The sequence below is a fragment of the Leiobunum rupestre genome, chromosome 2, assembly GCF_980474605.1.
Source record: "Leiobunum rupestre chromosome 2, qqLeiRupe1.1.hap1, whole genome shotgun sequence".
NCBI lineage: Eukaryota > Metazoa > Arthropoda > Arachnida > Opiliones > Sclerosomatidae > Leiobunum > Leiobunum rupestre.
The window spans coordinates 72,278,670-72,290,544 of NC_143385.1; the positions used below are offsets into that span (position 1 = coordinate 72,278,670).

The following is an 11,875-nucleotide window of genomic DNA, read 5'->3' on the forward strand; positions in this document are numbered from 1 at the left end:
TTGTGAAGAAAGTCCGATTCCGATCAATGTCGAGAAGAGTGGATATCGAAGAATAGAGAGAGAGGGGTTCGATGGCGCACAATTATGGGACAAGATGTTAACGCGCACAAAACACTGTGTAGAGGAGAGCCATTCTAACACATGTTGGGGTAATAAATACTTTCGCGAACGAGAAAACACCTTTTGTAAAAATAATACACTAATGATAAACATTTGGGCTTGGACACCCGTACTGGGATAGAAAATATAAAGGGGCTTAGAGTAAAATAGCTAATGGATAACGAGAATACTTTCCGCATGTGTGAAAACGAAAAGACAAGATGCTAGGAAATTTTACAAAGAGCGAAATAAAGTGCTGCCAGATGTTATGAATGGTAACTTTAAGAATATAGGATAATTAAAAATTATTTTAATAAAGTAAGGATTATAAAAATTAAGCGTCGCACCTGTCTAAATTATTTAGAAAATCAATTTTACTTCGTCACAACTACATATGTCCATTATCTTCATCTGAAAGAAATAGCCTTTCCAGTTTACATAGAGCCCCGTAGAGGTTAACGGGAGAAGTTCATAAAGTGCTTTGTTTTCGTCTGCTAAGCAGAGGTTTTTTTTGCGTTTTCCGAAAGAGCATTTAATATTCGTGGCCGAAACGAGTCTAGGTGGCGTAACGGCGCTAGCTTCTCCGAGGCTGCACCTAAGTTCTAGAGTCTGCTACAAACAAATAAAAAAGTCATAAGAACGTTTTTTTCTTAAATAAACTTAAATGCAAATAGCATTATTTATAAAGTCAAATTTACGAATAACGACGAGGAAAAATTAATAGCGTCTGCTTTAGCCGCTACCTATCTAAGTTTCAATGACGAACCAAAGGGGGCGTAGCGGTAGTTTTTAGTCGCGAATAATAACAATTATAATATTTAAAATGGTTAATATTATTATTATTATTATTATACGTTGAAAAGAAATCGTAGCGCTCTTTAACAGACAATTTTTCGATTTATTTTCAACTATCTTTAAGAAAATGCCAGTAGTTTCAAAAGTGTGGGATATTTTTAAACAATATTACGAATTTAGAACTAAAGTATCTTGATTATGCCCGGCTTTTTCAAAGCAAAACTATTTAACTACCTGTCTTCGTATTCACATTCATTAAATAATGTAAATCAAGCTTTTTCAAAATACCCACCATGTTTTTTTCTTTGGAAACCATGCTGCCAACTTGCCACTATAAAAAGTGCCGCTTGTAAGTTAAGTTAAAAATATAGAATCCTTTTTGGTTGGCCGTGGCCAAGGTTCCTACATGGAGGAATAGTAGAGGAGGGGAAAGGAAAGAAGGCGCTAAATCCGACAGCGTAGTGCCAGTTCGAGGCGGGGGGAAAAAGGGGAGAAAGTCGAGGTAGACTTTTTAAAGAATTCAAACCCTAACCGGTAGATCGCTGCATGATCGCGCTGCCTTTGTTGGAATGTATGAATAGATAAAAGTCTACCTCGACATACCCCCCCGTTTCTACATCCCCCTTTACGCGATTTCTGAAGAGGAATGTCAGTGCTAAGCCCAATCAGAACTATCAATACCACTCCAGGGCTATTCCTCTATGGTTCCTATAAGTACAAACGCACTATGGGCCGTGGCATGGATAACAACTTAACAAATCGTCAATTTTAGAATTTAACGTTAGTAGATGTCGCTAGCGTCTGGATTGAGTTTTAGCAAATGTAACATAATCACAATAATGAGTTATTATCTGATACATATGTTTTAAGACAGGACGTTGTCTTGGTCAATAACATTAGGCAGATTAAACCATATACACGATTAAACTTACGAAAATTTTCCGCTAATTTCCAAAGAAAATTACAGAATAAGTGATAATTTTTTAGAATAGATGGCGATAGTATTGCAATTATTGTAATAAAACAAGAATTGGTTTTTAGGATGGTTAATAATATAGGTCTGATCTGTGGAAAAAAATCAATTTGATTAACTGAAATTTAAATATTTAAAAAACTCTGTTCTCGTAAATGGGAGGAGCATCTTTTGTTATCTAAAAAGCGATGCGTGCCATCCCTCCCGTGTACTCCCCGTTTCCTGGAAAAGCACTCAACCGTTTTGCTGTCATAGGCTCTTAGTATCCACAGTTCTAACAGGCCCAAACATGTGAATTTTTAAACTAGGGAAACTCCGCGTTGTTAAGCCTCTCGATAAATAGTTGTTCTTCGATAGCAATCATGTAAAGACTTGTTCTTTAGTTTTTTTTTATTTCTTGCTTGTCACCGTTCCATTGTCACCAAATATGGTTGATATGGTCACTAGCAATGCAGCTAGAGTGTTTTTCGCTTAGTTTTATTAAAATAAACCTTAGTTCTACGAATTTCCATACCTGAACTGTGACCTTGTTACCTGTGATTTGAATGAGGACCATTTTATCTTCCACATGACCGTTTTAATTCGAAGAAAATTCCATTAGTTGCAATTTAAAGGTAATAAAAGTTCCTTTTGAGCTATGTTATGTTTCTGTTCTTACCGAAATACAGGTAATGGTAACAAACGTGTAGTTAATTTACATTTAAGGTTTTAATGCAGTTAAATTTCAGAATCTTTTGGTTTTATTTTTTGGCAATCCTGAAGTTGTGGCAATTGGTGGAATTGAGTCAGTCAATTGAAGGAGAGCGAGAGATTGTTTTTTATGTGTAACAAATATATTGCGTAACATACACTCTTAAAATGACTTCTACAGGTCCAGAAACTCCCATTCCTCTTGTAAGTCATCGTAGGTATCGGTAACTAAAGAACCATATTTGATTGTTCAAAGAACTGATTTGAATTGGTTAATTAGCAATTAATATGGTTCAAATGGCTGGTGGTTCTTGTAAATTTATAATAGGGTTTATCAAATAACTTTTATTTAAATTTTGTTTAAATTTAACGAAAGCTTAATGAAGGATCTCCGCTTCCTGAAACCCTTGAAAATTATTGTTGTAGTAGTAGTGGTGTTTTTGCGCTGATGTATTTTTCCTTAGTGGAAAAAACATTTGCCAAAATTGAAGCTTTTTTTTGTGTAAAATTAAGAAAAATACGTAATTTCATGGGTTAAAATTGTCTTTGGAAGATAAATAATTAATTAGTCATTGTTGTTTTACAGTTTTGGGTGAAACCAGAGTTTTTTAATTGCTTAAAAACTGTTGGAGCTAGTGAGAAAATATTGTCTGTTAAACAGGTGCGGACCATTATCATTTTTGCTGCTCCATTTTATCTACTCCCTCTAATTTCTAATTTTTTTAATTATCAGATTTTAGCGTACCTGAATAAATATATAATAGTAAACAAATTGTACAATGAGCTGGAACCTCTCCCTCGTAACAATTTTTATCTGGGAGACGATAAGTTATCTAAGGTGTTTGGATGTAAACATTTTAATGTTGAGGATTTAAGGTATTCTACGCTTACTTTTCCACTTTTTAAATTTGGTGCTTTAGGATTCCTAAATTAGGAAATAGTTGTTTGGGTTTGGGGGAGTAATAATTTCTAGCTGGTAGCTCTGCAATTGGGCGTATCACCCTTTTCCTCACTTACACTTACAGCTAGGAGCAACAAACACAAGGAGAACACAGCTAGCCTTTAAACACACTAACGCCGTGTTTTGTACAAATTTCATTGGACGAGCCTTTGTCTTTCCCCTTTCCGTTAAATGTGCAACGAAAATAAACGACTTTTGACCAGTTGCGTTCACCTTGTGTGGGGTGCTGTGTTTTTTGCTCCTAGCTTACAGTAACTTCGCTGGATGTTCCGTCCAAAGGTAACTGCTAATAACGTTTTCCATTTTACTGCATTAAATACACTTTAAATCTGTCTATGACATGATTGATCCATTGGCACATACAGAAATATTTTAAATTGTAGGTCCTGCCAGCGGCTATTAGGTTTTTTTTAATTTTTATATGATGTTATGGAACGTACTCTATTGGATACACTGCTGAATAGACCTAGCCCCAATTGAGCCAGAAATGCCACATGCTTTGAATATTAGAGTTTTATTACTGAAAGAGAACACATGATAAAATTTGCTTGGAGATAACCAATCTTGTTATAACACACAGATTTGGGGCATGGAAATGTTGATTTTGAATCCAATCAAATGGAAAACGTTGTCTGTGGCCTCGCTTTTTTAATGAGCCTATATTACATATAAAATTCCTCGTTTTACTCCAGTCTTAGCTACTTCCACTCATTTTTAAAAGGAACGTGGGTAAACCCATCTACACCGTTGCCTATTTTCTGAATCATCGTGTTTTACACGAAGTATATAGTATTTATCTTAGGAGTGAAGTATTGCTCTGGGCGACCAAAGTGAAACTGTACAGCACACCAAAGAAACATACTCTATTACGCCTCAAAAAATCCCGCCTAATGCTGTAAAATGTTAAAGTAGTGATATTTACTTTTATAAACCTTATTTTTCGTATGTTATACCTTGGCTGTGTTCAGTAACCCTCCATGGACTCCACGTTGGCTAAACGTTGAGTCCGGCATTCCACAAAATTGGCATTCTCCTTAGAAAAGCGTTTAGCCATATTCTACATCAGAAAACTTCCTTCTCCCTTAAAACTTGCTGAATGCAGCCCTGTTGTTCCCCTTTAGGAGCCATTTCTTAAGGGCTTGGGCACCTCCCCTATGTAGGTAGGGTCGGAAGATGGTAATTTGCCCATTACCCCCATTCTTTTTCTTACAAAATGTATTTTTGAGAAGAGTTGCGGGCCTACAAAGGTACATATTTCAAGAAAATAACATAAGCTTGGTAGGGAAACGATACTTCTCTTCTATAAGATATATTATATACTTTTATTTATATTCCCATTTTCATTGTTTATAATTTATAATACTGTTGTTTCTTTCCTTTTTGTAGACGTTTACTGCCTTATCAAGTTGTAGCTGTAACGAATAAGAAAGATTCTTCTGGTCGGTTTCAACGGTTAAAATGGACTTAAGTCGCCAGTGAACAAATTTCTCATTTCATTTTGTGTGCCATAGATACGAATGTTTCAGGGTCATCAGCAATTTCCGAAGGGGAAAGAAGTGCAATATTGAAAAGGAAACTTTATGGTAAGAAATCTACTAAGTTTAGAAGGAAAACTACTAGTTTAAGGTATGCCTTTATTGAGGACTTGCACACATTTTTTTAGATGGCGATAGTACAGCTTCTACTAGTAACACTGCCACTACTGTTGATAGTAAAAAATCTAAAGACGAAATTATTCTGTTTAAATATGGTGTTTTTACAATTCCGTCTTTTCCTAAATATGATAGTGGGGATGAGACGGACTGCAGCATTCAGGTAAAAGTTTCAGTTGCTTACTTCATCTGTTTACAATAATTACCAAGAATTGAGCATAATAGGAATTGTTATTGTTACAGAGCCTAGAAACTGAACGAGCCACAAATTCAGGAGATGACGTCTTACTGTACGATGGGACAATCACTATAGAGGAGTATCACAGATCCTTAAATAACATACCATCTTCCGACGATGATCTTCGAGCTATAGAATATGAAGTTGAATCAGTCTCTAGCATGAGTGATGGATGGTCAGATACGAGTAGTGACACTGAGGTGAACATAATGTTTCTAAGCCTGGGTTTTTTTCCTAAGTCTGGCCTTGGATTAATAATTGGATTACAGGATATGGCGCTTACGCATTTAAGAGTCTCTCAAATCTCCCCAGCGCTCCGCATCGAGGTTGGACAAACTTTAGTTTGTGCACGTGTTTGGTTTTTGTTGTGATTGTGGCTTAAGCTTACACTGTTAGGGTTAAGGATTTTTCAACCATATTTTTGAAAAGCTAGCATCGCAATTTGAGCATGTTCAGAAAAATTTATCCCACCACGAGCTCTTTTTTTTTCGTTTTGAGAGACTACCATTATTGGCGCGGGGAAGGTAGAAGTGCCATATCCAGTAAACTTATTATTAATATTCGCTTGGGTGTGTTTCATGATGTCTTGATTTGGCTTGGTTGAACCATTTCATATGTTTAACTTTTTTTATTTTTAAGGATATTGTCTGTGCGGCCTTGCTGATTGGCAAAGATGACAGTGATATGCCATTTTGGGCTGACGAAAGTGACGAAGATAATGCAGACCCTGAGCTTAGTTTAGCTGTATGAGCTACCGAATCTTATTTTTTATTTTATTTTTTAAACTTTTGTATAATATAATTCGTCATATGCAGGATAAATGGTCATGCAATCAGTGCGGTAGTTTTAACGAGCCTTTAAACCGTTTCTGTTATCGGTGTTGGGATATGAGGGTACATTGGCTTCCTGATAAGAAGAAGAATCGTCCACCTATGAACTTGAAAAAGAAACAGAGATCCCAGCGGAACATTCCAGTTGGAAAAGTTCTTCCCATCCAGGTAATGAATATCTTCATTTCCAATTTTCAGCTGTGTTTTCTCTTGAATTTTTGGCATAATTTTGCACAATTTTTGGCTACAAACTCATATACAGCACACCAGCGAGCACATACAGTTTTTGCACAGCGACAGATTTGAATACGCAAGCGCATTTACATATTGAGATGTTAATGGTGTTCGCCTGGCTATATTATCTGGCGTAGTTTTGTAGGTTCTTTTCAATTATAGTGAAATCAAGAACATAATTTAATCCTTTAGAAAACCTTGAACGGTAACATTCGTTACAATATGGCTATTTTGAAAAGCGTAATAGGATGACCCCACATTGCCTTGATTTGACCTAAATATGTTCTTGATAAGATATACTTATGCTAGGTACAAACTGCTCACACTGTTAAACTAGAATTCATGTAATTTGAACATAGTAGATTCCATATTGTGCATTTCCACTGCTATGTCCGAGCTGAACTATTAAGTTTGAAGTTTCCCTCTTTTGGTAGTGAGTTTCAACGTCCTTTGTAGTTCCAATGTTGCAATTTTAACATTTCCGATTTTGGATCTAAGTTTTTAGAACCTCCTCAAATTTTGGATCTAAGTTTTTAGAACCGACTCAGATTCTGGATATTAGATTTGAGACTGCCTCAAATTTTGGATTGTAGTTTTGAGACTTGCCTGGATTTCTTATTGCTGCCTTATCCATAGATTTACAATTGTACTCTCGCCATATATAGTGTTCAGAGATTGTTCATTAATGCCTGTATGTCTTAGGACTCTGCTTTGTTGGTTTCAGATTAGTTATCCTTTTTGCAGCAGTTCGAGCACTTTTTCAGAAAACTAGAATTGGTATTAGTGAGATTTTAGTATGATCTTATCTAATTTGCCTTTATGTAAGTACCTTTTTAGATTGTACTCGGTATTATTGTGAAAGTAATGCCCTTGCATGGTTTGATTTGAGTTAAGGTATGAGTAGGTTAATATTTTTTCCCACCTCAAGAAAATTATATTATATTTTCAAATCCGAAAGTTTCAGAATTCCATCTAGTTAGGTTTGAGATTATGTCAAGAGTAATAGTCATTCTCACTCACTATAAACCCACAATGTAGTAAGTTTTAGATTATGGTTACGCTTGTTTCGGAGTAATCTTGGTTAACCTTCTGCCAAGCATTTGAAAGCCTAGTTCACAACTTACATCTGCGACAGTTATTTCTGTTCTCTGACATCTGAGCAAGCGTTTTTCAAATTGCGCGCAGTTTGTATACCTAAGTTTTTAGTTAGAAGCTGGTCAAGTCAAGGACACAATCTTTTTTTTTTTGCGGATAGTGTTTTTGAACTTCCAGAATTCTGCCAAAAGCTTAGGCACACAAACTGTAGTGATTTCAAAAATCACCAAGCACGTCCTACAGCAGCGTTTTAGGACCCCCTCTACAATGAACTAGCATTGCATAATTGTATACATTAGTGTCTATTATTATGTAAATTTTAGATTTAATTAATTTATACTCTACTCTAATAGTTAGTTTATTAATGTAATTTTATGGTACGTAACCTCACTAACCTATTTGTTTTTTTTTAAACTAACCCTAATTTTATTTAATGTAACTAAAGTAATAGTTTTTATTAATAACGTTAACTTTTATAACAATTTGAAAGTTTTTTTTTGTTTTTAAGTGTTCGGTCAAATTGATTCTAAATGTAAATTTTGTAATTGTATTTAGAATATTATTCTGTGCAAGTTGTTTGTATTGGGGTTCCTAAAAAATGCGAGGGTTTGGTTTTCCACATTGTATGTTTTTCTCGTTCTCAATTGTTTAAACTGTTTTCAGTCGCGGGTGAACAAATCAGACGATAGTCTGAATTCTCCTGAAGAGGTGAAAGAGAAACTAAATTTTCCGGAGTCTCTTGCCTCTACTTCAAAATCTCAAAGTTCTTCGTCTATTGAATTCTCCTCCCAAGATTCGGGAATCATTGCGATTGAAGCGTATTCTCAATCCAAATCTGCAGAAGATAGTTATGAAAAATCAGAAGACTTGTCTGGTGATAATATAAGAAATGTTTCAATGTGTCCCATTTGCCACAAACGCCCCAAGACGGGTGTTTTTGTTCATGGAAGTAAATCCCACCAATATTGCTGCTATAAATGTGCTAAAATTATCCAAAAATCTGGTAAACGATGCCCTGTGTGTAGGCGAAATATAAGCACAGTTTTGCGGAACTTTATTGTTTAGTGTTTATGGGATATTTTATTAGTTTGTCATTCGCACATGTGCAAAAAATACTAGTATGTTAAATACTATTTAAATGATAAGGTTTATCTAAAGTGTGGGGTGTTTTATTTTAATTTCTGTGAAAAGGAAAAACTATATTATTTGTTTTTTATTAGTTGTAAATAATGAAACTAGGATATATTTTTTAAATTCAGTGCTTAGATATTTAATTTCCGCCTAGGGTTTGTGGAAAATTAAATTCAGTCATTTTTATTTAGTATTTCGCCTCTTAGATGGCAGCACCAATTTCTATAAAATAACACCATTTAACATCTAAAAAAGTAATAAATAATAATTTAGTTTTTATAAAAATGTCTTTGCTTTTACTTGAAAATATACATATCGATCTTAAAATTCTTGATATCAATGGGTTACAGAAAGATTTGCGTGTAGTTAAGTACAAATATCTCTATTATCATTATAAATGTGACGATTTTAACGATGTTGTAAGTTGGTAGTTACTAGTATCTTGTTATTAACCAGTATTAATTAACGTTTTACCAAGGGTTGGGGTTGTGGTTATCGCACACTGCAAACTTTATGTTCTTGGGTTCAACTACGAGATCTTAGCCTATTTAAAGTAATAACAATTAATATTACGAAAGAGGCAATCTTTGATTTATTGGTGTTAACCAGCCAACAAAAAATGTACCAAGCATATTGGAAATTCAAAATGCTTTGGTTTCAATGGGCGACAAAGATAAAAACTTTGCAGGATCAAGAGAATGGATAGGATCTGTCGAAGTCTCGATGTGTTTAGATTATTTCTACAATGTAAGTAATTTTTCTTTAATCATTTATTTTTATTATCTTGCGTAGAGTTGTTAGCATTTTAACAGCTCTAAGCTCTATACAGAAAAGCTTTGGAACCAATGCAAAGCCCTTTACGGCCAATGTGAAGAATAGCCCCCCCCCCTATTATTTTTCGTTTTTTTTTCCGATTTATTGGTAGCATTTTTTACGCTGAATTTAATGGTGTATTAATTATTATCCGCAAACATGTAAATAAAAAGTTATCGGGAATGTGATTTTTCACTGGTATTATCCTGAGATTTCACTGGCTGTTCTACCCCGAGATAGAGTAGGACACATGAAAACAAACTTTCATTTTGGTCTATACTAATTGAATATCAACCAATTATTATGCCAATGTGCAGCATTGAACATCAATTAACTATTTTAGTTTTCCGCGTATTTGGACAATACTTGATGCGTCAGGCTTGGTGCTGTCCTCTAGGTTGCGTTATAGTTGGCCCATAGCTTTTTTTAGTATGTGAGTGCGCGGCGCCGTTAGGCGCCAATACTTAGAGTACATTCGACGTTGTATAAGTCAACATCACACAGAAGTCATAGTATGGTTAAAAAAATCTAAAATGCGTTGAAATACGATATAAATTCCCAACCCTTAAAAGTTAGTACTGTTCTGCATTTCAGTCTTTTCCTTTTTCGTCATCAGTCCTACGTTCTCCAAAACGTATTAAAATCTAGAAATTTAAAGAATCGTCCTCCTCATCAGTGCTACGTCATCAAATAAACAAACAAATCTCGAAATATGTCGTATTTCCCGTTGTAAAAATTGCTGGCAAGTAACAATTTTACATAGATCATATCTTTTTAAACAATAAATTGCGGTTAAAACTTTTTGCGTTGTTAAAAAATCCCGTTCTTTGAGGTACACATCATTAACATATTCAGTTCACACCCAAATCCCTTATTTGTAAGAGTTAAGTATAGTCTACACTACCACTACAAATTTCATTTTCAGTATTACTCCTTAGTACACACCAAACATAAATTTTGATTTCACGTGTCCTGCTCTATCTCGGGAGAAAAAGTATAGAACTCACATTAAACTATTGTCGAAAATGCATTGAAATTGACGGTTTTCAAAACGCATTAACTTAACTAATTCTCATTTGCGGTAACTAAAAAAAATACCTTCGTACTCCTTATACACTGGGCTTTCATCTAAGAAAATAAAAAACCAAAAAAAGGAGGGGGGGCTGTTCTTCACTTTTGCCCTATTGACTATTATTCTTCATTATTTTTAATTTTATAATTTTAACTTATGAAGGTTCCATGTAAAATCATTCACGTTAGAAGTGGAAGAGATTTGTTACAGTATGTGGATGAGGTGATGTCTCACTTCGAAACAATAGGATCTCCTATTATGATGGGTATGGTTACAATTATCAAGTTACACAACTTGACATAATTTAATTTTCATGATATTTTTAGGAGGGGACATGGATGCTTCATCTAAAGGGATACTGGGTGTTCTTAAGTCTGATACTAATGTGTACTTTTTAATTTTGGTAAGTACTGACATTAATCTATGGCTGCGTTCGGTAACAGTCATCGTATAGAATCCAGTTTCTAACAAAATAAATCAATAAGCAACTTGACTTATGAATTTACTATGTGATTCGATTGAAAGTTTGCTTTTTAAGCATAGTGTCGTCTGTTATACTTTCTGAGACAATAAACCAATTAAAAATTATGGTACCTTCAACCAATTAATAAACTTTCTTATGATGGTTTTGTGTAATTAAACTTAATTTGAAAAAGCACCAAAATTATATTAAAATTGTAATTAAGGGTACATTATAAAATAATAATAATTATAATCCACTGTATTATGTCACTCATCAGTAAAACCACGACCAACTGTGATCTCGTGAAATCACAGTTGGCCGTGGTAATTTAACCAACTCCTTCAGCTGATGACGTCGAACCCGAAAAAGTGTCCCACAAGAAACTGGTGGCATTGCCTACTTTGAGAGTTACTGAATGTACAATATAATTGTGTTTTGAATGACACTTACTATTCTTCACAAGTTGGCATGGGAGATCTTTTCATTACATAAACTCTAGAGCAATGTTCGTTGTGTGTAAATGGCTCTCAAAAAAATATTTCCCTGAGTGACATACTTATTGGTGTTCATGTGTGTCTGTTCATTTTTGATGCCTGATTTTTTTTGTCATTTAAGGATCCACATTATGTAGGACGGAGCAAAAACAAATTGGAACTTCAACATAATGGATGGATAAAGTGGCAAAATGTTGATTCTTATTTCCTTGAATCATCCTTCTATAATTTATGTTTGCCAAAATATAAATAATTTATTGAATCTTCCAGAAACGATTTGTCGTTTTTTTTTACTTTTTGATAAACCAAGGCTCTTTAGCAAACACATGATCGTT

At 34.5% G+C, this 11,875-nt stretch overlaps 2 protein-coding genes across 5 annotated transcripts; both read left to right on the forward strand.

Moving 5' to 3' along the window:
• The first annotated feature begins 1,965 nt into the window (after window positions 1–1,965).
• Window positions 1,966–8,930, forward strand: LOC149958962 (E3 ubiquitin-protein ligase Mdm2-like). 4 transcript variants are annotated; one of them, XM_090166326.1, is made up of 11 exons: window positions 1,966–2,481; window positions 2,596–2,761; window positions 3,144–3,218; window positions 3,291–3,433; window positions 4,905–4,957; window positions 5,030–5,101; window positions 5,182–5,333; window positions 5,414–5,608; window positions 6,048–6,152; window positions 6,224–6,406; window positions 8,231–8,930. In XM_090166326.1, the coding sequence occupies exons 2-11, from the start codon at window positions 2,726–2,728 to the stop codon at window positions 8,630–8,632; spliced, it is 1,416 nt and encodes a 471-aa protein (XP_090022452.1). In that variant the 5' UTR covers window positions 1,966–2,481; window positions 2,596–2,725; the 3' UTR covers window positions 8,633–8,930. The 4 variants fall into 4 exon arrangements, with proteins under 4 accessions (XP_090022452.1, XP_090022453.1, XP_090022454.1 ...); XM_090166327.1 differs by having other exon boundaries at window positions 2,630–2,761; XM_090166328.1 differs by lacking the exon at window positions 1,966–2,481 and having other exon boundaries at window positions 2,567–2,761; window positions 7,217–8,251.
• A 37-nt stretch (window positions 8,931–8,967) lies between these two features.
• LOC149958963 (ufm1-specific protease 1-like) lies at window positions 8,968–11,793 on the forward strand. Its single transcript, XM_090166329.1, has 6 exons — window positions 8,968–9,117; window positions 9,177–9,251; window positions 9,308–9,445; window positions 10,746–10,848; window positions 10,910–10,986; window positions 11,662–11,793. Exons 1-6 carry the CDS (start codon window positions 8,983–8,985, stop codon window positions 11,791–11,793), a joined length of 660 nt encoding a protein of 219 aa, XP_090022455.1. The 5' UTR covers window positions 8,968–8,982.
• Window positions 11,794–11,875: the final 82 nt, after the last annotated feature.

Excerpts from the sequence above, each read along its gene's own strand:
- LOC149958962 (XM_090166326.1), top strand. The coding sequence starts at position 2,726 with ATGACTTCTACAGGTCCAGAAACTCCCATTCCTCTT. Across the intron at positions 3,219-3,290 it reads AAATATTGTCTGTTAAACAG|ATTTTAGCGTACCTGAATAA; the intron begins GTGCGGACCATT and ends TTTAATTATCAG. Across the intron at positions 6,407-8,230 it reads GAAAAGTTCTTCCCATCCAG|TCGCGGGTGAACAAATCAGA; the intron begins GTAATGAATATC and ends AACTGTTTTCAG.
- LOC149958963 (XM_090166329.1), top strand. The coding sequence starts at position 8,983 with ATGTCTTTGCTTTTACTTGAAAATATACATATCGATCTTAAAATTCTT. Across the intron at positions 9,252-9,307 it reads GAGATCTTAGCCTATTTAAA|CCAACAAAAAATGTACCAAG; the intron begins GTAATAACAATT and ends GGTGTTAACCAG. Across the intron at positions 10,987-11,661 it reads ATGTGTACTTTTTAATTTTG|GATCCACATTATGTAGGACG; the intron begins GTAAGTACTGAC and ends TTGTCATTTAAG.